Source organism: Bos taurus, chromosome 3 (genome assembly GCF_002263795.3).
Source record: "Bos taurus isolate L1 Dominette 01449 registration number 42190680 breed Hereford chromosome 3, ARS-UCD2.0, whole genome shotgun sequence".
Lineage (NCBI taxonomy): Eukaryota > Metazoa > Chordata > Mammalia > Artiodactyla > Bovidae > Bos > Bos taurus.
Genome location: NC_037330.1, coordinates 21,556,179 through 21,579,756, shown reverse-complemented (window position 1 = coordinate 21,579,756; position 23,578 = coordinate 21,556,179). Strand labels below are relative to the sequence as shown.

Below are 23,578 nucleotides of genomic sequence, written 5' to 3'. Positions count from 1 at the left end.
TGGGGAAGATCTCCTGGAGTAGGAAATGGCAACCCACTCCAGTATTCTTGCCTGGGAAATTCCATGGACAGAAGAGTCTGGCAGGCCATAGTCCAGGAAGTCGCAAAGAGTCGGACATGACTGAGCACATACAGATGCACACAACTCTAGCAATGCTGCTTGTGGTAGACAGAGACGGTAGATATTACACTCTCATACCATCTGCCTATCATATTAATTAAAAAAAATTACAGACATTTATTCTTTAGTTGAAAAATCCATACACATAATCAGAATATACAGTTTAAGGTTTCTTTTTAGTGCAAAGGAATCCAACGTCTCAAGAGCTTTGATGAGCCTGCAACATGTTTTCTGGAAATCACTTAACTGAGCCTTTTGAGACTCTGGAACAAAACAGAAGAAAAATTGTCTCAAGAAAATCAGCACTTAGATTTTGAAATCAAACTGCTGCTGCTGCTGCTAAGTCGCTTCAGTCGTGTCCAACTCTGTGCGACCCCACAGACGGCAGCCCACCAGGCTCCCCCATCCCTGGGATTCTCCAGGCAAGAACACTGGAGTGGGTTGCCATTTCCTTCTCCAATGCATGAAAGTGAAAAGTTAAAGTGAAATCACTCAGTCGTGTCCGACTCTTCGCTACCCCATGGACTGCAGCCTACCAGGCTCCTCTGTCCATAGGATTTTCCAGGCAAGAGTACTGGAGTTGGATGCCATTGCCTTCTCCGTGAAATCAAACTACCTATTAATTCTATACATCCAGAACTGGAAAGAACTGGGACAATTCTCTTCTATATTTCCAACATGCTCAGATTTACCCTAGCAAAGAGATGCCTGCTCTACTGGAAGACATAATGCAAACAGAATAAATTCAACAGAAGATGGTGATATGCTTTTTTTTTTTTTTTGGCCACAGATGTGGCTTGTGGGATATCAGTTCACTGACCAAGGATGGAACCCAGGCCACAGCAGTGAAAGCCCGGAATCCTAACCATCAGACCACCATGGAACTCCTGGTGGTACGCTTTTAAGGACACAATTGATGGCCTGTGGCAAGTTTATGGAATGGTAAAGATTTTCAGGGCAGGGATGAGAAAAATAGCTACAGAAAAGGTAATGTAAGATTGCAAATAAGAACTTATATTGATAACTGAACTGAGCAATGATATACTTTTAAACAAAGGTGGACCTCATTTACCTAATATTCAATTTCCAACAGTTTCAATACATACCATTGGGAATACCACTACTGACTACTTTGCATATAATTCAGGATTCCATAGACCCCATGGAGACATGGAATTCAATGAGAAGCCTTCATCTTTTATGTGAAATTCAAAGGCATTGTGAAGTCTGAGGTCAACTGAGCTAACCAGGTTAACTAGGATTTGATTCATTTGTAAGAGAACCCTCCTGCAACAGTTCTATTTAATTCTCCTAAAAATGGTGGCCTTTTAAACTTTTCTTTCAGAAGCAGCAGTTATATAAATGGGATGCTGGATTAAACCTAAAAATAGGGGTACTGGTCAACTTTCATTATTTTTCTACATATAATCCTGGAAAAAGGTTAGGAGATCCCTCTTCCCACTCTACACATTTCTCATCAAAATATAATTTGAAAGTTTGTCCTTGCCAAACTATAAAACAGTTACTTGAGAATAAACCAGCAGAGCACTGCATCACCTCAATAAAGCTGTAGGTTTCATCATATGCACCAACAAATCTACAGGGGTAGTTTCTACACCCCTCTTTTGCAGACTATCTCACACCTCTCATACCACACAGCATTTTAAACACTGACATATAACTCCCTAATAAGATAAAGCAAAGATGAAAGTGCTTATAAAGCCAGGGATGAGCAGCTTCCACATGATTTTTAATTCTTTACAGTCTCAGGATTAAGCTGTCAGTCAGGCTTTGATTCATGTTAAATAGTGTATGGATGATGTTAATGTCGCCCCCAGGCCCCATTTCCTGGCCTACTCCTTAGAACTATTTCCATGAAAATATATTTTAAAATAAATAAATAAAGGGGTGTAAAAGATAAAACTGTTTATCTTATTAAATACACTATCACTTAAGTCTTCTAACATTACTGCACTTTAATTTTCATAATTTCCCAATGCATTCATGAAGCAATCTGCAGAAAATGTTTTAACAAATTAAAGAGCTTTTAAATCTGATATTTGTATGTATTTGTGAAATGATTATCACGTAAGTCTAGTTAATATTCGTCACCATACAGTTTAAATTTTTTTTTAACATGAGAACTTTTAAGACCTACTCTCTCAGCAATTTTCAAATATGCAATAACATTATTAACTATAGCAGCCATATTGTACATTATAATCCCATGACTTATTCATAATATAACTGGAAATCTGTCCTTTCTGATACCCTTCACCCATTTCACACACCTCCCACCCTAAAATCCCTCTGGCAACCACCAATCTGTTCTCTGTATCTATGAACCTGATTAATGAATTTTTTTTTTTTTAAGATTCCAACTATAAGATCATACAGTATTTGTCTTTCTTTGTCTGATTTATTTCATGCAGCATAATGCCTTCAAGGTCCATCCATGTTGTTGCAAATGGCAAAATTTCATCCTTTTTCATGGCTGAATAACATACACACACATATATATGTGTATCACAATTTTTTTTTAATCTATTCATCCATCAATGGCTCCTTAGGTTGTTTCCATGTCTTGGCTATGGAAAACAATGCTGCAACAAACATGGGATGCCATTTATCTTTTCATATTTGTGTTTTTGTTTCCTTCAGATAAATACCCAGGAATGGAGTTGCTGGATCATAAGGTAGTCCCATTTTTAATTTTTTTTGAGAAACCTCCATATTGTTTCCCACAGTGGCTACACCAATTTACATTCCTACCAAGTGTAAAGGGGTTTGTTCCCTTTTCTCCACAACCTCATCAACACTTATTATTTCTTGTATTTTTGATAACAGCCATTCTAACAGGTGTAAGGTGATATTTCATTGCAGTTTTGATTTTTATTCCTCTGATGATTAGTGATGCTTGGCATTCTTTCATGTCCTTTCTGGCCATTTGTATGTCTTCTTTGGAAAAATGTCTATTCAGATATTCTGCCCATTTTTTAAACAGATTGTTAGGCTGTTTGCCTTTCATTTTGTTGATGATTTCCTTTGCCATGCAGAAGCTTTTTATCCTTCAATGTAGTCCCACTGTTCATTTTTGCTTTTGGAGTCAGATCCAAAATATCATCACCAAGATCAATGTCAAGGAGCTTGCTGCCTATGTTACCTCATAGGGATTTTATGGTTTCAGGTCTTATGTACAAGTCCTTACTCTATCTTGAGTTAATTTCTGTGGATGGTATAAGGCAGTTTCATTCTTTTGCATGTGGTGACTCTCAGAGCCCCAAAATGGCATCTAGCTTTCTCCTCAGCAATAGACTGAAGGCTTTCAGCAAATTTTCACTGCTTAACATCCTGATGGACAGGCCTGCCACAGGATGCATCCTTAGGAAATGTGCATTTACAGCCACTAAAATACACACAAATCTAATATACAACATAATCTCACTTGGCCCTGTATCCCAGTCTGTGCACTTTATCAAGCCAAGTGGGGCAGGCAGTCTTACAGAGCTCTGAGAGCTGGCAGTACTGTACCCTGAAAAGAAAGTGCATTAGGTCAACTGCTTCCTCCTCTATAGCTCCTGGATGTATTAATACTTGTACCGATACAAGTACCCATCTTGGCTTACCTAATGGCTGCTGCCAGACAGAAAGGCACTATCACTTTCTTAGTGATTCTCCACGCAGAAGCAAGCATCTGGTATTTCACAGTCTCCCAAATCAGTCATAGCCAAGTATTTATAAATTTAAAAACATATTTTTTATGTATTTAGTTCTCTTCTATATTAGTTGGAGAATAATAATATAGGCATAGATGTTTTAATTATATTTTATAGGTTTTATTATGAATAAATTCCAAATCAGGATAATAAGAAATGATATCATATTTGCTAAAAAAGAAGAGATGTTGGGTCTGATATGGCCAAGAACCACTTGAGTTATATGAACCAACACATTCTAATTTTCTCAAGTTATATTAAATTGAATTTCTATTGCTTTTAACAAGAGAGTTCTGACCATTATAACTAAAAAGCACTAGATAAGAAAATATTGGGAGAAAATATGGGTATATTTTAAAATCATGAAATAAGGAGAGAGACTTTCTAAGTATGGTATGAAATCTAAAATATGTAATATATAAACAATATATAAAAGATTAAGATCTTTGCTACATAGAGAGAACTCCTATAAAACAATTTTTTAATTCTGTAATAGGAAAACCAAAGGATATTAATAAACAATTCATAAAAGAAAAAATGCCTAATAATTATATGAAAATAAACTTAATCAAATGAAAAATTAAAGAGACATTAAAAAGTAATATTTAGCATATTACTAGCATATTTTTGTCTATCAGATCATGAAAGATAAAAGACTGATAACAGTTTGATAAGGATGTTCCGTACATTTCAAATACTACTGGTGAGAATATAATGCTATAGCCTTTCAGAAGGGCAATTGGACAGTATCAATTTTCAAATGGTCATATCTTTGACCCAGCTCTTTCTCTCTTAGAATTTTATACTCCAGCAAGAGAATTTCAGAAAAACATCTACTTCTGCTTCACTGACTATGCGAAAGCCTTTGATTGAATGGATCACAACAAACTGGAAAATTCTTAAATAGACTGGAATACCACACCATCTTACATATTTCCTGAGAAACCTGTATGCAGGTCAAGAAGTAACAGTTAGAACCAGACATGGAACAACAAATTGGTTCAAAAATTGGGAAAGGAGTACATCAAGGCTGTGTATTGTTATCATGCTTATTTAACTTACATGCAGAGTACATTACGCAAAATACTGAGCTGGATGAATCACAAGCTAGAATCAAGATTGCTGGGAGAAATATCAACAAACTCAGATATGCAGATGATACCACCTTATGGCAGAAAATGAAGAGGAACTAAAGAACCTCTTGATGAAGGTGAAAGAGGACAGTTGGCTTAAAAACTGTCTTTTTCTGGCGTTAAGCCAAAAAAAGCTGGCTTAAAATTCAACATTCAGAAAACTAAAATCATGGTATCTGATCCCATCACTTCATGGCAAATAGATGGGGGGAAAGTGGAAACAGTGAACAGTGACAGATTTTATTTTCTTGGGCTCTGAAATCACTGTGGATGGTGACTGCAGCCAAGAAATTAAAAGACGCTCCCTGGAAGAAAAGTTATGACAAACCTATACAGCATATTAATAAGCAAAGACATCACTTAGGTGACAAAGATCTGTATAGTCAAAGCTATTGTTTTTCCAGTAGTCATGTGTGGATGTGAGAGCTGGACCATAAAGAAGGCTGAGCACCAAAGAATTGATGCTTTTGAACTGTGGTGTTGGAGAAGACTCTTGAGAGTCCCTGGGACAGCAAGAAGATCAAACCGGTCAATCCTAAAGGAAATCAACCATGAATATTCCACTGCAAGGACTGATGCTGAAGTTGAAGCTCCAACACATGGCCACCTGATACAAAGAGCTGACTTGGGGAAAGATCCCAATGCTGGGAAAGACTGAGGGCCTGAGAAAGGGGCGACAGAGAGTGAGATGGTTGGATATCATTACAGACTCAATGGACCTGAATTTGAGCAAACTCCAGGAGACAGTGAAGGACAGAGAAGCCTGGCATGCTATAGTTCATGGGGTTGCAAAGAGTTGAACATGATTTAGCAACTGAACAATAACAAAATGAGAACAGCAACAACACCTACCATTTTACATGGATTAAATGAGCTAAGTAGAAAAAAGCACAAAGCACAATCCTATGCACATGGCAAACACTTAAAAATTTAGTGTTTATCATTCCTACTAAATGGTATCCATGAGATCAAGGACTACTATCTGTTTTGCTCACCATCATATCCCCAGTATCCAGTGAAGTGTCCCAACATAAAAGACACTCTATAAGTATTTGCTGAGTGAACGTTTTGCAGTCACAAGACTCTATATTCCTATTAAATTTCATATTAACTCCATCACTGCAATCTATTGAGGTCTTTTTGAATCCTAATGTCATCCAATATATCCGCTATCTCTTTCAGTATCTTCTGAAACTTTGATAAACCTATCACCTAGATATTTATCTGAAATATTAATAAAAATGTTAACTAGAGACCTATGTCATTAGTTTTATCATCCTTCAGTTTATCATCATTGGTAAACTGGTACTAGTTGAGTACAGACATTCAATTTGGCTTCATTTTCATTCTGCGTATATATTCTCATCTTGTCCACAAAGTACAAAAATCTTATTATGTCAATTAGATTATGTCAGTATGTCCTTCACTGAAACTACCCTTAAAAGAATTTAAATAACAATTTAGCACTCACCTTTCAAAAGCCGGGGATCTCTCTGGACGAGTACTTCCTCGAGATCTGTATCTCTGAGTCACTGACAGCCGTGGAGGCCGACTTGGTCCCCAGAAGTCAGTGTGAGTTTGGTGACTCCTCTCATTGGCTCTGTTATCTTGGTCCAGTAGACTGCTACTTAGAAAGGGTCTAAAATCTTGGAAAAACATCGTGGGGTCCAAACGGTCCCAGAACTATAGCAAAAACCAGAAATAAACAACATGTTACTTTTTTCAAGAAAAGGTGACAGAGGAAACAGGATGAAAAAATACTGAAAAAAAGAGAGGATTAACTTTTAAGACTTCAAAATTCAGCAGTTCCAAATGTTAAAAATGTATGCTTCCCAATTTCGTGGAGGAAAAAAGAGAAGTCTCTCAAGTGTATGCACAGGGGGAAAATTTTGTATACCAAGAAATAATTCCCTTCATATAGAAAGAAGCCAATGGCCAGACCTTAATACTGAGCTCATAGCCACATGGCTCTGACCAGTTTCCCACACTAAAATTAAAAACATGAACCAAAGGTTGATCTTGAACTTCTGTCCTAAGTACAATCAATCATCTAGATAAACATTATAACCTTGTGTATTGTAACAATGACATCCACATGTCTACCATAGAATAACCTAAGATTAAACAAAATGGATGTATACACTTGTGGGGGAAAAAAAAGAATCAACACTACAAAGTGAAGACAGATGTCTATAAAATACCTAACTTATAGAAGGTGCATGAGGAAGCTGTGTCAAAGCTGTGCCAAAGCAGTGCAAGAATGTCTGATAAGGCCATTCTATCGTACACACTTTTTACTAAAAGCGTATTGGCATGGGACAGGCATGTCTAGGGGCGAGGGGGAAGGGGAGTGCTTGTTGGGTTTTGCCAAGGAATCACTAAACAAAGAGTAAGAGGAAAAAATCCAAGTTACCTCTAAAATAATTTAAATTTTATTTATTTGGGCATCAGATATTTCAAGAGTTCCACAGACCACAGCTTACTTCACTCCATCCAACCAAGTACATAACTCTGGTCACATCCTGGTCTTTTCATGTTGTTTTAAAGTTTTAAATCAAGTTAAAAAAAAAACCTCATCATTTATTGTATTTTTTAGTATGTTACTAAAATATTAAACTACTCAATACATGAGCTTAGATCCTAAAATCCTCACAGCTCCTCCATCCCAGACTGATCTTTCTTCCAGAGACCCATACTTGCAACAGCCTCCTTTAGAAATACTCAGAGAAGGGTTAGCAGCTCAGTTGCACATTAAGCTAAAGCTGATTCTCAATCTACCTTCCAGTAATTTGTCACATCAATTCTTGAAGTTAAGGGGTTTGTCTAGGTTTGTCAGTAATGTTATTTTTTGCTAATTTTTCCAATTTATAATTTCTGCTTTATTTTCAAAGATGCTTTCTCCCTTTTTAGTTAAAAATATACAATAAATATAAATTATAAAAATACAAGTGCAGAATATAAAATACAAAGTACAATATAGCTTCCATTCTCTCAGCTGTGACCAAACCCTACCCCTAATTCCAAAGAACTATTTAGAGGTTAATTTGATATGCAGAATTCCAGATTTTTTTTTCTTGAGAGGGAATTGTTAAATTTTAATCTTTTGTTTTCCTTTTTATACTTTATGACTTTCTTGTTGCTGTTTGTTATAGTTCTAGAACATAGGCACCATTCCACTAATAGAAACTGACAGGACATAGAGACAGAACTATCTGATGAATACACACAATGACTAGAAAAGAAATATAAAGAGACTTAGTTTATGAAAAGACTTAGCTTACCTCTGAGAAATCATCCCCCCAAATAGGTCCTATATTAACAACTGCAAAAACTAAACAAACCCAAATGAAATAAAAGCAAATAAAACTTCAAAACATTAAAATACAGTGCAAAAAAATGGTGAGACAAATTTAAGTCACTTTCCAGCCCTTCAGTCAATAAAAGGCTGTGACTGTGTCTTTGTTTGGATTCAGGTCCTCCTTTTTAAATTATGCCCTAAAGCCCTTGCCCCAAGTGATGGGGGATTGGGGGGATGTTAAGCGGGGCAGTGAACACCGGTCTGTGACACCAGACAGCATGCGCTTTCACGGTGGGCCAGCACAGCAATGACGACTCCCCTATTCTCACCGGTAAAGCTTTAGAATTCCAGATCTTTAATTATCTATGTGTACATACATTCACCAGGTTTTATAAACATACACCCACATTTATTCAACAAATACTTACTGAGCATGTACTATGTCCCAATCACTTTCTGGGAATGATTAGAATACAGCAGTTAACAAGATGTGAAAAAGCAAATAAGAACTTGTGCCCTAACAGATTTCATTTTCAAGTGGGAAGAGAAACACTCTCCCTCCCTCCAATAAAAAACAATGCCATGAAAGGAAAAAAAGGCTTGCAATGAATAACTCAGAACAAAGGCATATCATTCTTTTCAACAATAGCACTGTATGGATGTTTTATGTTTTATAAAGTCTTTAACATTTATTATAATATATAGTATTTGACACATGTAAAATAACACAAGAAAGGAGGTGTAAGAAAATAAAACAGGACTTCCCTAGTGGCAGAGAAGATAAGAATCGACCTGCCAATGCAGGGAACATGGGTTCCATCCCTGGTCTGAGAAGATCCCACACGCTGTGGACCAACAAGGTCCCTGCGCCACAACCACTGAAGCCCATATGCCCTAGCGCCTGTGCTCCACAAGAAAAGCCAACACAATGAGAAGCCTGTGCACCGCGACAAAGAGTAGCCCCAATTCTCCGTCAACTAGAGAAAGCCTGCACACAGCAATGAAGGCCCAGCGCAAACGAAAAAAGTAAAAATAAATTTTTTAAAAAAGAAAACATATGGTCGTGTAACCATCTCTTAGCTCATATGACCAAAACCACTGAAACCCTATGTCCCTCCCTCCTCCAACCTCCAGGGATAACCACTACCCTCAATTTTTTCTTTACCATTCCTTGAATAGTTTTACCACAGATATACACATCCATAAATAAAATGTGCCTTATGAATTAATATGAAAGTGCCTAATGAAAGCACTTGCTTTTCTGTCTCCACATGTTAATACATTTATTTTCACACACACTTTATGCCACACTTTTTAAAATCTTTTCTTCCCTCAATAAACATAAGGACATAGTATTTCCAGTTTTTTGCCATTACAAACAGCCAGTGCGAACATTCTTATATATGTTTTCTGCTATAGAGATAGGAAGTTTCTGTTAGTGGTCTATACAACTTTATATATGGTCTATATTAATGCCAAATTGTTTTCCAAAGTGGTTGAACCAATTTACACATCCACCATGAGTGTTGAAGGGTTTCCACTGTATCAAATCCTGGTGAACACTTGATAATAGGGCTTTTTAAAAAAATAGTTTTTACCAGTCTTCAAGACAGAAAACACTTACATCACTAGAGGTTTCTCTTTTTGTTTTCTGTGTATAAGAATCTATAGGAGGTTGATTTTTTAAATGTATATTTTTTTGTCCTACTGCAGAAAGTAAACTCAACAGGTCTATAGTAAACCTGAAAGACTCCCTTCTGCATTTCTTGTATAGATGGTATAAACCATATAGTAATGAACTCCCTCAGCTATTGTTTATCTGGGAATGCCTTAATTTCTCCTTCATTCTTGAAGACAGTTTTACTTGATTTAGAATTTCAAGGTGGCCATTTTTTTCTTTCAGCACTTTAAATATGTTATCTCACTGCCTTCTCAGTGTAGTTCAGTTCAGTTGCTCAGTCGTGTCTGACTCTTTGCGACCCCATGCACTGCAGCACGCCAGGCCTCCCTGTCCATCACCAACTCTCAGAGTTTACTCAAACTCATGTCCATTGAGTCGGTGATGTCATCCAATCATCTCGTCCTCTGTTGTACCCTTCTCCTCCGCCTTCAATCTTTCCCAGCATCAGGGTCTTTTCAAGTGAGTCAGTTCTTCACATCAGGTGGCCAAAGTGTTCGAGTTTCAGCTTCAACATCAGTCCTTCCAATGAATATTCAGGACTGGTTTCCTACGATGGACTCGTTGGATTTCTTTGCAGTCCAAGGGACTCTCAAGAGTCTTCTCCAACACCACAGTTCAAAAGCATCAATTCTTCAGCACTCAGCTTTCTTTATAGTCCATCTATATTATACTGTCCTCTCATATCCATACATGACTACTGGAAAAACCATAGCTCTGACGAGACAGACCTTTGTTGGCAAAGTAATGTCTCTGCTTTTTAATATGCTGTCTAGGTTGGTCATAACTTTTCTTCCAAGGAGTAAGCATCTTTTAATTTCATGACTTCAGTCACCATCTGCAGTGATTCTGGAGCCCCCAAAAATAAAGTCTGCCACTGTTTCCACTGTTTCCCCATCTATTTGCCATGAACTGATGGGACCAGATGCCATGATCTTTGTTTTCTGAATGTTGAGCTTTAAGCCAACTTTTTCCCTCTCCTCTTTCACTTTCATCAAGAGGCTCTTTAGTTCTTCTTCACTTTCTGCCATAAGGGTGGTATCATCTGCATATCTGTCTTTCTCTGTCTGACTTACTTCACTTAGCATGAAAACTTCTAGGTCCATCCATGTTGGTACAAATGGCATTATTATTTTTTAATGGCTGGGTAATATTCTACATTGTGTATATGTATACATGTGTGTGTATATCACATCTTCTTTATCCTCTCATCTGTCAGTGGACATTTAGGTTGCTTTCATGTCTTGGCATCCCTGGTGGCTCAGACGGTACAGCATCTGTCTACAATGTGGGAGACCCGGGTTCGAGCCCTGGGTTGGGAAGATCCCTTGGAGAAGGAAATGGCAATCCACTCCAGTACTATTGCCTGGAAAAATCCCATGGACAGAGGAGCCTGGTAGGCTATAGTCTATGGGGTCGCAAAGAGTCGGACACAACTGAGCAACTTCACATGTCTTGGCTACTGTAAATAGTGCTGCTGTAAACACTGGAGTGCACATATCTTTCCAAATTAGACTTTTTGTCTTTTCCAGATATATCCCCAGGAATGAGATTGCTGGATCATATGCTAATTCTATTTTTAGTTTTTTTTTTTTAATATTATTTATTTTTGGTTGTGCTGGGTCTTCATTGCTTGTAGTACATGGGCTTGTCATTATGGAGGCTTCTCCTGTTGAGGAGCACAGGCTCTAAGGTACGCAAGTTTCAGTAGTTATGAAGCACGGGCTCAGTAGTTGTGGCTCACGGGTTCTAGAGGGCTGGCTTAGTAGTTGTGGTGCACGGGCTTACTCGGCCCACAGCACGTGGGATCTTCCTGGACCAGGGATCAAACCCATGTCCCCTGCACTGGCAAGCAGATTCTTAACCCCTAGACCACCAGGGAAGCCCTACTTTTAGTTTTTTAAGGAATCTCCATACTGTTCTCCAAAGTGGCTGCACCAATTTACATTCCCATCAACAGTGTGGGAATGTTCCCTTTTCTTTGCACCCTTTTCAGCATTTATTATTTGTAGATTTGTTCATGATAGCTACCACTGTGGTTTTGATTTGCATTTCTGTAATAATTAGTAATGCTGAGCCTCTTTTCATGTGCCTATTGGTCATCTATATATATGTCTTCTTTGGATAAATATTTTAAATTTTTGATTAGAAGAAAAATTAAGCACCAAACTCATAATATCAGTAATCTGCATTGATAATTACACACGAATTATTGCATCTAACATTTGTAAAAATGCTGAAGGAACCCAAGCTTAGAAGCAGCTTCAACATCAGCATAAGGCATTTTCTACTTGTTTGGAAACTGCAAATTAGTGCAAACAGATAGTAGTAGTCAATGTATTTGTCCCAAGATACTACTGTATGTTGACCATATAGCACCTGATAAACAGAGCACACCACACAAATCTATCGGAGAGGGCGATGGCACCCCACTCCAGTACTCTTGCCTGGAAAATTCCATGGATGGAGGAGCCTGGTAGGCTGCAGTCCATGGGGTCACTAAGAGTCGGACACGACTGAGTGACTTCACTTTCACTTTTCACTTTCATGTACTGGAGAAGGAAATGGCAACCCACTCCATTGGGAGACACGACTGAAGAGTTGGACATGACTGAAGCGACTTAGCAGCAGCAGCACACAAATTTATACCAAATCAACACTAAGCATAAGAATAGCTTCAGGTCATTTGCCTCTGAGCAGACTTAAGACAAGCCTAAGAGAAAAAAATAGCTCATACAACAAAACTGGGTATTCAAGACAAGTTAAAAACAGATATTCAATCTATTTTAGATTATTTTCTCACATAGGTTATCACAAGAATACCATATAAAGTTTTGGTGAAACATTCAAAAGATTCACAGAAACAGCCTACTTGACAAGCTCTATCTTGAAAAACTGAAAATGTTACTCTACATTGGAGGTAAAAAGATGATGCTTCAAAAAATATGTAGGCTGAAATACTTAACATGTTTCAATATAAAAAAGATGGAGTGACTTCCCGGGGGTCCAGTGACTAAGACTGTGCTCCCAATGCAGGGGGCCTGAGTTGGCTCCCTGGTCTGGAACTAGATCCCACATGCAACTAAGAGTGCCCACATGCTGCAGCTAAGACCTGGTGCAGCGAAATAAATAAATGATATGGACAATTAGCAAAATTTGCTATAAGCTAACCACGATTATATAGGCTAACCAGAAGAACTATACAAAAAAGATGTTAATGACCCAGATAACCATGATGGTGTGATCACTCACCTAGAGCCAGACATCCTGGAGTCCAAAGTCAAGTGGGCCTTAGGAAGCATCACTACAAACAAAGCTAGTGGAGGTGATGAAATTCCAGCTGAGCTATTTCAAGTCCTAAAAGATGATGCTGTGAAAGTGCTGTACTCAATATGCCAGCAAATTTGGAAAACTCAGTGGCCACAGGACTGGAAAAGGTCAGTTTTCATTGCAATCCCAAAGAAAGGCAATGCTAAAGAATGTTCAAATTACAGAAGTTGCACTCATTTCACATGCTAGCAAAGTAATGCTCAAAATTCTCCAAGCGAGGATGTATGCTGCATGTGGGATATAGTTCCCTGACCAGGGAGCCAACTCAGGCGCCCTGCATTGGGAGCACAGTCTTAGTCACTGGACCACCGGGGAAGTCACTCCATCTTTTTTATATTGAAACATGTAAGTATTTCAGCCCACATATTTTCTGAAGTGTCATCTTTTTACCTCCAATGCAGAGTAACATTTTCAGTTTTTCAAGACAGAGCTTGTCAAGTAGGCGCTAGCAAAGTAATGCTCAAAATTCTCCAGGCAAAACTTGAACCAAGACTTGAACAGTACATGAACCATGAACTTCCAGATGTTCAAGCTGGATTTAGGAAAGGCAGAGGAACCAGAGATCAAATTGCCAACATCTGTTGGATCATTGAAAAGGCAAGAAAATTCCAGAAAAATATCTACTTCTGCTTTATTGACTATGCCAAAGCCTTTGACTGTGTGGATCACAACAAACTGTGGAACATTCTCAAGAGATGGGAATACCAGACCACCTTATCTGCCTCCTGAGAGATCTGTATGCAGTCAAGAAGCAACAGCTAGAACTGAACATGGAACAACAGATTGGTTCCAAATTAGGAAAGGAGTACATCAAGGCTGTATATATTGTCACCTTGCTTATTTAACTTATATGCAGAATACATCATGCGAAATGCCAGGCTGGATGAAGCACAAGCTGGAATCAAGACTGCAGGGAGAAATATCAGTAACTTCAGATATGCATATAACACCACCCTTATGGCAGAAAGCAAAGAAGAACTAAAGAGCCTCCTGATGAAAGTGAAAGATGAGAGTGAATAAGCTGGTTTAAAACTCAACATTCAAAAAATTATCATCACGGCACGCATCCAGTCCCATCACTTTATGGCAAATAGATGGGAAAACAATGGAAACAGTAACAGACTTTATTCTCATGGGCTCCAAAATCACTGCAGGTGGTGACTGCAGCCATGAAATTAAGAGACGCTTGCTCCATGGAAGAAAAGCTATGACCAATCTAGACAAAGACAGCATATTAAAAAGCAGAGACATTACTTTGCCAACAAAGGTCTGTCTAGTCAAACTATGGTTTTTCCAGTAGTCATGTATGGATGTGAGAGTTGGGACCATAAAGGAAGCTGAGCTCCAAAGAACTGATGCTTTTGAACTGTGGTGTTGGAGAAGACTCGAGAGTTCCTTGGACAGCAAGGAGATCAAACCAGTCAATCGTAAAGGAAATCAGTCGTGAATATTCATTGGAAGGACTGATGCTGAAGCTGAGGCTCCAATACTTTGGCCATCTGATGTGAAGAACTCAGTCCTTGGAAAAGACCCTGATGCTGGGAAAGATTGAAGGCAGGAAGAGAAGGGGACGACAGAGGATGAGATGGTTGGATGGCATCACCAACTCAATGGACTTGAGCTTGAGCAAGTTTCAGAAGTTGGTGATGGACAGGGTGGCCTGGCATGCTGCAGTCCATGAGGTCACAAAGAGTGGGACACAACTGAGAAACTGAACTGAACCATGATTTTATGAGCACCTCAAATATTATGGTCAATTCTTTGAAAAGTTAAAGAGTTACTATATGGCCCAGCAATTTCCCTCCTACTTATATACTTGAGAACACAGAAAATACATACAGAAAAAAATTATACATATTCACAGCAATGTTATCCAAAACGGTTAAGTGTAAATAATGGAAATGTCCATCAACTGATAAGCAGATAAACAAAATGTAGTATATCCATACAGCAGATCCTGCAGCCATAAAAAAGAATTAAATACTGATTCGTGCTATAAAACAGAGATATGTCAAGAAAACATTATGTTAAGTGAGTCAGTCACAAAGGTCACATACTGTATCATTCATTCCATTTATATCAAATGTCCTAAACAGGCAAAACCACAGAAACAGAAAATCAGCTGATGGTTTCCTAGAGCTGGGGGAACTGGGAAGAAAAAGGAGTGACTACTAATGGATATAGGGTTTCTTCCAGGGGTGATGAAAAAGTCTTAGAATTAGATAGTGGTAAAAAAAAAAAAAAAAAAACCATTATGAGCTACAGAGATGAGTCAGCTGAGGGCCATTTCAAAATTACTAATTTAAGAAATGCAATTTTGAAAAAAGTTCACAAAAAAACCATTATGATCTACAGAGATGAGTCAGCTGAGGGCAATTTCAAAATTACTAATTTAAGAAATGCAATTTTGAAAAAAGTTCACAAGAAATTTTACAAAAGCACTAAATCAAGATACAGGACATTTTCATCACCTCCATATGTTTCCTAATGCATCTTGGTAATCCCCTCCTCCTGCCCCTCCCTGCCCTCAAGGAGCCAATGATCACTCCGTGATTTGCACTTTCTCGAATTTTATACTTTCTAGGAGTTCATGTAAAGGGAATCATACTATATGTATTCTTTCACTCAGCTTAATTATTTTGAGATTCATTCTAAGTTTTACATGAATCAAGGGTTTATGTTGAGTCACATTCCACATACTTTATATTGCTGAGTAGTATTCCATACTATGGATATACCATAATTGTTTATCCATCCACCTGTTGATGGGCACTTGGAATGTTTCTAATTTTTATTATTACAATAGTTGCTATGCACAATTATGTACCTATCTTAGGAGAGTATAATGGTTAAATCATATGGCTGATATTTCTTAAAAAAAAAAAAAAAAAAAGCCTGTTTGCTAAAGTGGTTGGACCATTTTTCAATTTTAGTTGCTCCACAGCCTTACCAAAAGTTAATATCCTCAGTCTTGTAAAGTTTAGCCATCCTAATAACTATGTAGTAGCTCACTTTGATGAGTTGTTTTTTTTGTTTGTTTTTGGCCATACCACGCAGCATGAGGATCTTAGTTTCCCACCCAGGGATTGAACAATGCCCTCTCCAGTGGAAGATCGAGAGTCCTAATGACTGGACTGCCAGGGAATTCCCTCATTGTGGTTTTAATGGGCATTTTCCTAACTTCTCAATGGACATGAATTTGAGCAAACTCCAGGAGATAGTGGGGGACAGAGGAGCCTGGCATGCTGCAGTCCATGCAGTCACAAAGAATCAGAAACAACTAAACAACAACAACAAACAACAACTAATGATGTTGAGGTTTCTTTTGCCATCTATACACCTTCTTTGGTAAAGGAGATTGTTTAAATCTTTTGCAATTTTCTAAAAATGGGTTGTTTTCTCATTATTCCATTTTAAGAGGTCTCTACGTAGCCTGGATAACAAGTTTTCAATCAAATATAAAATTCCTAAATTTTATAAAAATACAGAGTATTCAAGTGCTATTCACAAAGAAAAAATACGATGTCCAGTACCCACTCACCCCTTAAAACGTAAACACTGTGCCATAACTTATCTCTTGAAAAGCACTTTTTCCAAACGAGTTTAAGCTTACAGGCTATAGATGTGGTCAACTGGCAGTCACTGAACAAAAAACTGGCAAGGCTGACACCAAAACTATTTTTTGTTTCATTCTTCTTCCTTCAGTTACCATTGAGTTTACATTACGTTCTTTGCTTGGCAACAGAATTACCAATTCTGTGTGAACTTAGTAGTGAATTAGAGAAACACAGTTATTCTTTGAACAACTGCTGAAGAGTTCTGGAGTTGATATTTCCAAATGGACTGGATGTGAAGTAGGCAGCACTGTGAAATGAGGTCTTTTAACTCTTTATACTAAGAAGTGAGACAGATGAAAGATTCGGTTGAATTAATTCAACCTTTAAGAGCACATCCAGGGTGCAGCTGCTTAAAGAATCCAAACTCTACCCAGCATTTGAGTACAAGCCTTCTGGCTGAGACTGAGAAGAAAAGCAAACAGCTAAAAGGAAGACTTTCTTGGGAAAAGAAAGTTAAAGATTTGAAATCTTTAACTTTTACTAGGTTTAATCATTTAAAATTACCATCTTTGTAAGTCAAGAACAATAGAATATCAACAATTTTATTTAGCTCAGCTTAATTTAATGTTGTTCTTGATTACTTCAGAGCCTTCTCCACAGGTCCCAGGAGCATACACAAAAAGACCATAGTTGGTACTGGAGAGAGACTTCATGAAGGTAGACATAATATTGCCCTCCCAGACTACTCATCTCCTCGCCTAAATGCCAGAGGTACTAGTCCCAGATCCTTGCTAACTACAGACTTGAATTACTAAACTCAAAGGTGAGAAGGGAAGACCCAAGAGCTTTCACGTCCACTTCTAACCTCTTTATTCATTCCTCATTACTTTTTCCTACCAGAGAAATGATGTACCTGATTGGTAGGTTGTAAAAACCTAACATCTGCTAAGTCACATTTCTCCAGTTGATGGAGTTCATGTATAAGGGCCCTGCACAAAGGCCAAAGAAGTGGTTCTGAGTATTTGTGCCTGCTCTGCTGGCTCTAATTCTCAGGAGGGACATCCTGTGCAGACTTAGGATGTCCATTTGGCCACAGATCAAATGCGGTTTTCAATTTCACTGAATAAAAATTAAATCTTTATTTCCATCTCCCTAGCATCCATGCTTTACTTCTCAACATGTTCTAGACTCTGAGATGAAGTGAAGAGGTATGATCAATGATCAACCATCATGTATAGCCAGACATGTTTTAATACAGGATAACAGTTTAATATAGAGAATTCATGAAAGAATATGAAGTCATAAAATATAACTCTTATAATTATGAAAAGATAAGAAAAAAAATTGTGCTATAATCCTAAGTAAATTTTAAAAATCAGAAATATAACATAGCATATTCTATGATTATATCTGAAAACAGTTATGAAGCATGAATGTGAGAAATGGAAAGTATGAGAAAGAAAGAAAGAAAATGAGAAAGGGAGGGAAGGAAAGGATGAAATAAAAAATAAGGTAATGATAATATGGAAGACTTTTTAAAAATCTTATTAACGTTGTTATAGTATCTTTCAGTATCTATGCCTCAGGACAAAACCTGAAAGGAAATATAGAAAGAAAGGGGGCTCTTAGAATAGTGGAACTCCAGATGCATTTTAACACCTTTTTTATTGCCCAATGCAATGCTGCATATGTACCAAAACAAATTTTATTTAAATAAATATAAATCAGGCTGCTCAGAGCACCTTGCCTTCTTGAACACCTGGGAGTTCTTTTTCTAGAAAACCATCTATCTTATTTTTGCTAATATGAATCAGAAGCCATAGCCACTCTTGCACTGAAGTGATATACTCAGGAAAGCTGCGACTTTCAGATCAGATGTCTCACTGGCACCAGGTCATGGTCAGAAGCTTTCAAGTAATCAATTAAATGCTCAGATAGCAATGGGCTCAATTCCCCAGATTATCAACAGGGGCCTCAGTATAGCTATGTCCTCTCTCTCTACAATCTGTTAGCAACATTTCTAAATTCACTCTCCACCAACCCTCACACATTACTCAAACATAGTTCCCATTTCACTGGCAACTCTTCTCCATCCTCATCCACTCTTCCTGTTCCCCCACCCCAGATCTCATTCAGGAAAAAAAAAAATATATATATACACACACACACACATACACACACACATACACATATGCATGCTTGAACTAAGCCTCTTCTAATATATCTAGTGTTTTAAGAATCCAGCATTAATAAATACTAATTAAGAAAATAATCTCTTCATTGTACAAGCAACTCTGAAGAAAAATAGAGCAAAACTGAGCATAAGCATTTGCTGGAATTATCAACTGAAATATAGAAAAGAAAAACAACTCTTGTTTCCAAACATAATTTTCTTTCCAGGCTTCTCCTCTAGGGATATGGGTATAATTATGAACTTAAAGCCTATGAACGCTGTCTAGAGGAAAAGTGTTTGTGTTTTCTCATCTCTTTGTTTATCTAAATTCCACCTACCTTTTGAGGCTCTAGTACTCGAAGCCTTGTTTTACCTTCTCCATGAAGTATTATTAACAGCTAAAATTTATTAAGCACTCACTATTCGGCAGGCACACTGGCCCACACACCTGGCATGTATCAACTCAATCCTCACAACAACCCGGAGGTAGGTATTATTATTTTCCCCAATTTACAAAGGAGGAAACAGAGGCACTGAAAAATTCTAAGTAATTTTGCCCAGGTTACACAGTCAGTAAGCAGTAGACCCAGGATTTAAACTCAGGCAATCTGGATCTGGGCATATCACTATGTCATTTGACCTCTTTTCCTAAACATCTTAGTCTTTTCAAAGACAGCAGCACACCTAATCTGTCCTTTCTACTGTCTGTCACATACACCCCACAGTAAGTTTATTATACCCTCTGTACATTCTTTCTTGTATCCATACTTGTTTCATATGTTTGCACTTGCTCCCCAACTAAATTATAAGTTCCTTGCACTCAAGGCAACTGTAACATTTGTTTCTTGCCCTAACTTCTAGCAGAGTGCTGGAAGTGCACTCAATATATACTTCTTAGCTGTTTTTTTTAATCCTTGACAACTTATACAATATTAAAAGACAGGTTTTTTTCTATATAAGTGCAAAATATTTTAAAAGGAGAAAACTGAAATATTCCCTTTGATGACAAGGGAAAACTGGGTGTAATCATGCCCTTGCTACAAATCCTGAAGAACATGATGTCACAGGCTATAACTAGGCAAAATTACTTCAACACCTGAAGGATAACTCATGCAGTGTCAGATTTAGCATTACTAAAGTTGGGAAACTGACTAAATATATATATTTATTTTTCTTCTGAATGCATCTTCTCCTAGTGAGTCATAACTATAAAACTTGTATTTCCATCTCCTAAAAGAGAACACTTAAGGAAAATCAGATGAAGTTTTTCCTCTGCATATGTATAACCAGTAAGTGACAATCTGTGTTATCGGGAATAGCACACACAAGGAAAAAAAAACTACTAAAACTGGAAAGGCTTTCATGCCTGGTGAGCAGAATCAATTTTAAGTAATGTTTTTTCATCCATCAAAACAAGAAAATGGGAGTTTAAAGACATAATCTATCTTGAATCACACTAACCAACCCACATACCAAGTCAGTTCAGAGTTAGGTAAAAAGCTTAATACCGGATATTGGGAAGTACCACAGACCATAAGTAATAGAAAATACCCTTACTAAAACAGGATTGTTACCCAAACATTAAGTTTCTTGACTATATCTAATAACACAAAAAGTCTGGGGAGCTGAGAATTCCCTGGTGGCCCAGTGGTTAGGACTTGGTGCTTTCACTACTGGGGCCTGGGTTCAATCCCTGGTTTGTTTGAACAAACCTAGTTTGTTCCTTAGTTGCTTGTAGGAACTAAGATCCTACAAGCTGCACGGTGTAGCAAAAAAAAAAAAAAGTCTGGGAGCTGCAAGTCTTAAAATAATTTTCAGAGGATAAAGGAGAGAAGCTTAGGGTTTTATGGGCTTCTTACTGAATACCAGTTTTCAGACACACCTGCAAATACAGTTTTACTTTATACACAAATAAATACTAAGAAGTTTTGCTTGTTCTCAAAACTTGAACTATTTCCAAAAAAGGTTAATGTGATTCTGAAATCAAAGAAATTCCGATTATGGGATTTAATTTTTTTTTTTCTTTTAGCATCTGTTAGCTTTCTAGAGCTAACCAAACTATATGGCAGTAGGAGCAAAAGCAAACCAGTGTTTTCTGTAGGCAGAGGGGTCTACGCTTGTGAGATATAGTCTCTTAATGCTTATAAACAAAAAGTACTTAGTGTTACTTAAAACTGTACACCTTAGGGCTCCCCTGGTGGCTCCAGGGTAAGGAATCCACCTGCCAATGCAGGAGAAATGGGTTCGCTCACTGATTCAGAAAGATCCCACATGTCACATGGCAACTAAGCTTGTGCACCACAACTACTGAGCCTATGCTCTAGAGCCCGAGAGCCACATCTACTGAGTCCACCTGTCACAACTACTGAAACCCACATGCCCCAGAGTTTGTGCTTCGCGGTAAGAGAACCCACATTATATAAAGAACTGGAAATTAACTATAGGTCCTATCGTGAGACCTGGAAGGCAAGTAAATATCTTATCCTTAATCTGGCACCCAAATTCCAAAACATATACCAAATTACCATATTCATTAAAGGTAATCTCTAGAAACCAGTTCCTCTGTGTAAAACTGTAGACTGTGCCTCAATGTGACTTCAGTTATAACTCATCCCCTGCTCTTTACTTGACTGTCACACCACTAAGAGTCTGCACACAGTTATTAAAAAAAAACACAAGCTTTACATTCTCACACTATATACACAATATAGAAGCAGAAAATAACTGATAATACCTCCTAATCAAAGGTTTACTAAAAATAACATGCCAAAGCCCCAACTACTGAACACAAATCCTTCTAAGACTACTCTTGCCTACATTTCCCTTAAACATTCTGAGGTTTTGTTGCACTGTCACCGTTGTAGCACGAGGCCACTACCTAAAGAATCCATAGAGCCAAAGGAACACTTACCTCGGAAAATTGTGTTGATGTGCTGCTGCCACCACCTAAAAAACTGAAGAGAAAAAGCAATGAGAAGTGATTCTATTTTCTATTCCCAGGAGTAAGCTTCCCTCCCAGAACCTAAATATAGAATGGTACAGTGAGAACAAATCCCAATAAAGAAAAATAACTCATTCCAATGTGACACCTACAAAGGAAATTATGAAGAACTTGCATGTAGATTAATCTATGAAAAATACTATAACAAACTACAAAATCAAGGATAAACCAAGTGAAGAAAATTAGAGACAGGGGCCATCACAGGGAAGGAAGAAGGACCCACAGCCAGCAATGCAACTCAAATCTGAGTAAAGGAAGAAAAATATTTATTCTCAGAAGCTAAAAAATAAAACTAGATTCTCCAAATAATATTTCACTAAAAAACCACTAACCATCAGATGAACACACAACATTTGAAACTACTAGAAATGATTAAAAATTAGTAATGCAAGGGGTCTGGTACAATATTTAGCATCTTATAAAAGGGCTCAATACATATTTTTTCTTCTGATGGTGATTATCTTACCCACCCCTCAGAGTCATCCTCCATTAAGACTTTACTAAACTCACCAAACAAGACTCTTCCACAGCCCTCTGCACTCTTGACTTTGATTCTAAATTTGACACCTTGTATTATACATATCTAGAACTTGTTTCATCCATTTCTACTTCTTACCCTTCTTTCAGAAACATAAAGTTCAGAAGGTAAAGACTGTATTTTATTAATACCACAAATACATGTATTTATTATGTATCAGCCATTAGACAGAGCACTCAGCACTTTTGATAACACTGCTTTATTATATCCTGCATTGAAAACTCAAAAGTAAACGTTACTGAATTAATATTGCATGTGTAAACCAACTCCCAAAGACCAGGAAAAAATATTAGATCCCACTGTCCCCATGAAATTTGCAAAGAGAGAAAACTGGCTAAAACACTTTGAAAGAAGGGGGATGGAAAGAATCACAAGAATTGTTGAATATCACTTTTACTTCAAGACACATACAAGGGCACAAAAGTACACACATTAGCACACCCGCATGCACACACTCACCCCAATGATATAAAGTACACAAATTACTAGGGCAGCTTTCATTTTCAGAATTACAGTAGTAATCCAGGCACTGCACTCAGCTCATTGAGAAAACATACACACCCTGGTTAGTCTGGAACCAAAAGTGAAAAAACAAAAGCTAATGCCATTCTCTGTCTATGGCAGCCTTATTCTCTGATTAGAAACCATTTGACAACTGTTATTTGTTTCAGAAGTTAAAATGTCTTTTGTAAAAAAACACTTCCTCTGTAGAACAAGCCCCAAATTACCAGTACCTCTATGCTAGATAAATAATTAAATTACCACTGTGTATCTATCTTATTGCTCAAGCCTAGAAAGGCTTCCAGGGCTCTTACTGCCTTTACCATATATTGATAGCTTCAAGGATTCAGGTATCTTTGGTAATTAAAGTTATCAACTCTTTCTTTTAGGGTTCTTCTATCCCTGCAACTCCCCCAGCCTTCCCTTTCCTTAAAATTCCTTTGTATATTAAGAATGACAGAGCTGGGGTTCCTTGGTGGCTCAGTGGTGAAGAATCCACCTGCCAATGCAGGACACACAGGTTCAATCCCCGA

General features: G+C 37.6%; 1 protein-coding gene across 3 annotated transcripts in view; it reads right to left on the bottom strand.

Annotated features, from left to right (window-relative positions):
• Window positions 1-23,578, bottom strand: part of RNF115 (ring finger protein 115) — a 75,991-nt gene that overhangs the window by 29,133 nt on the left and 23,280 nt on the right. For all 3 annotated transcript variants that reach the window (NM_001076308.1, XM_024989690.2, XM_059884842.1), the window contains 2 exon segments: window positions 6,441-6,652; window positions 21,917-21,959. In NM_001076308.1, the coding sequence (NP_001069776.1) occupies window positions 6,441-6,652; window positions 21,917-21,959 (255 nt within the window).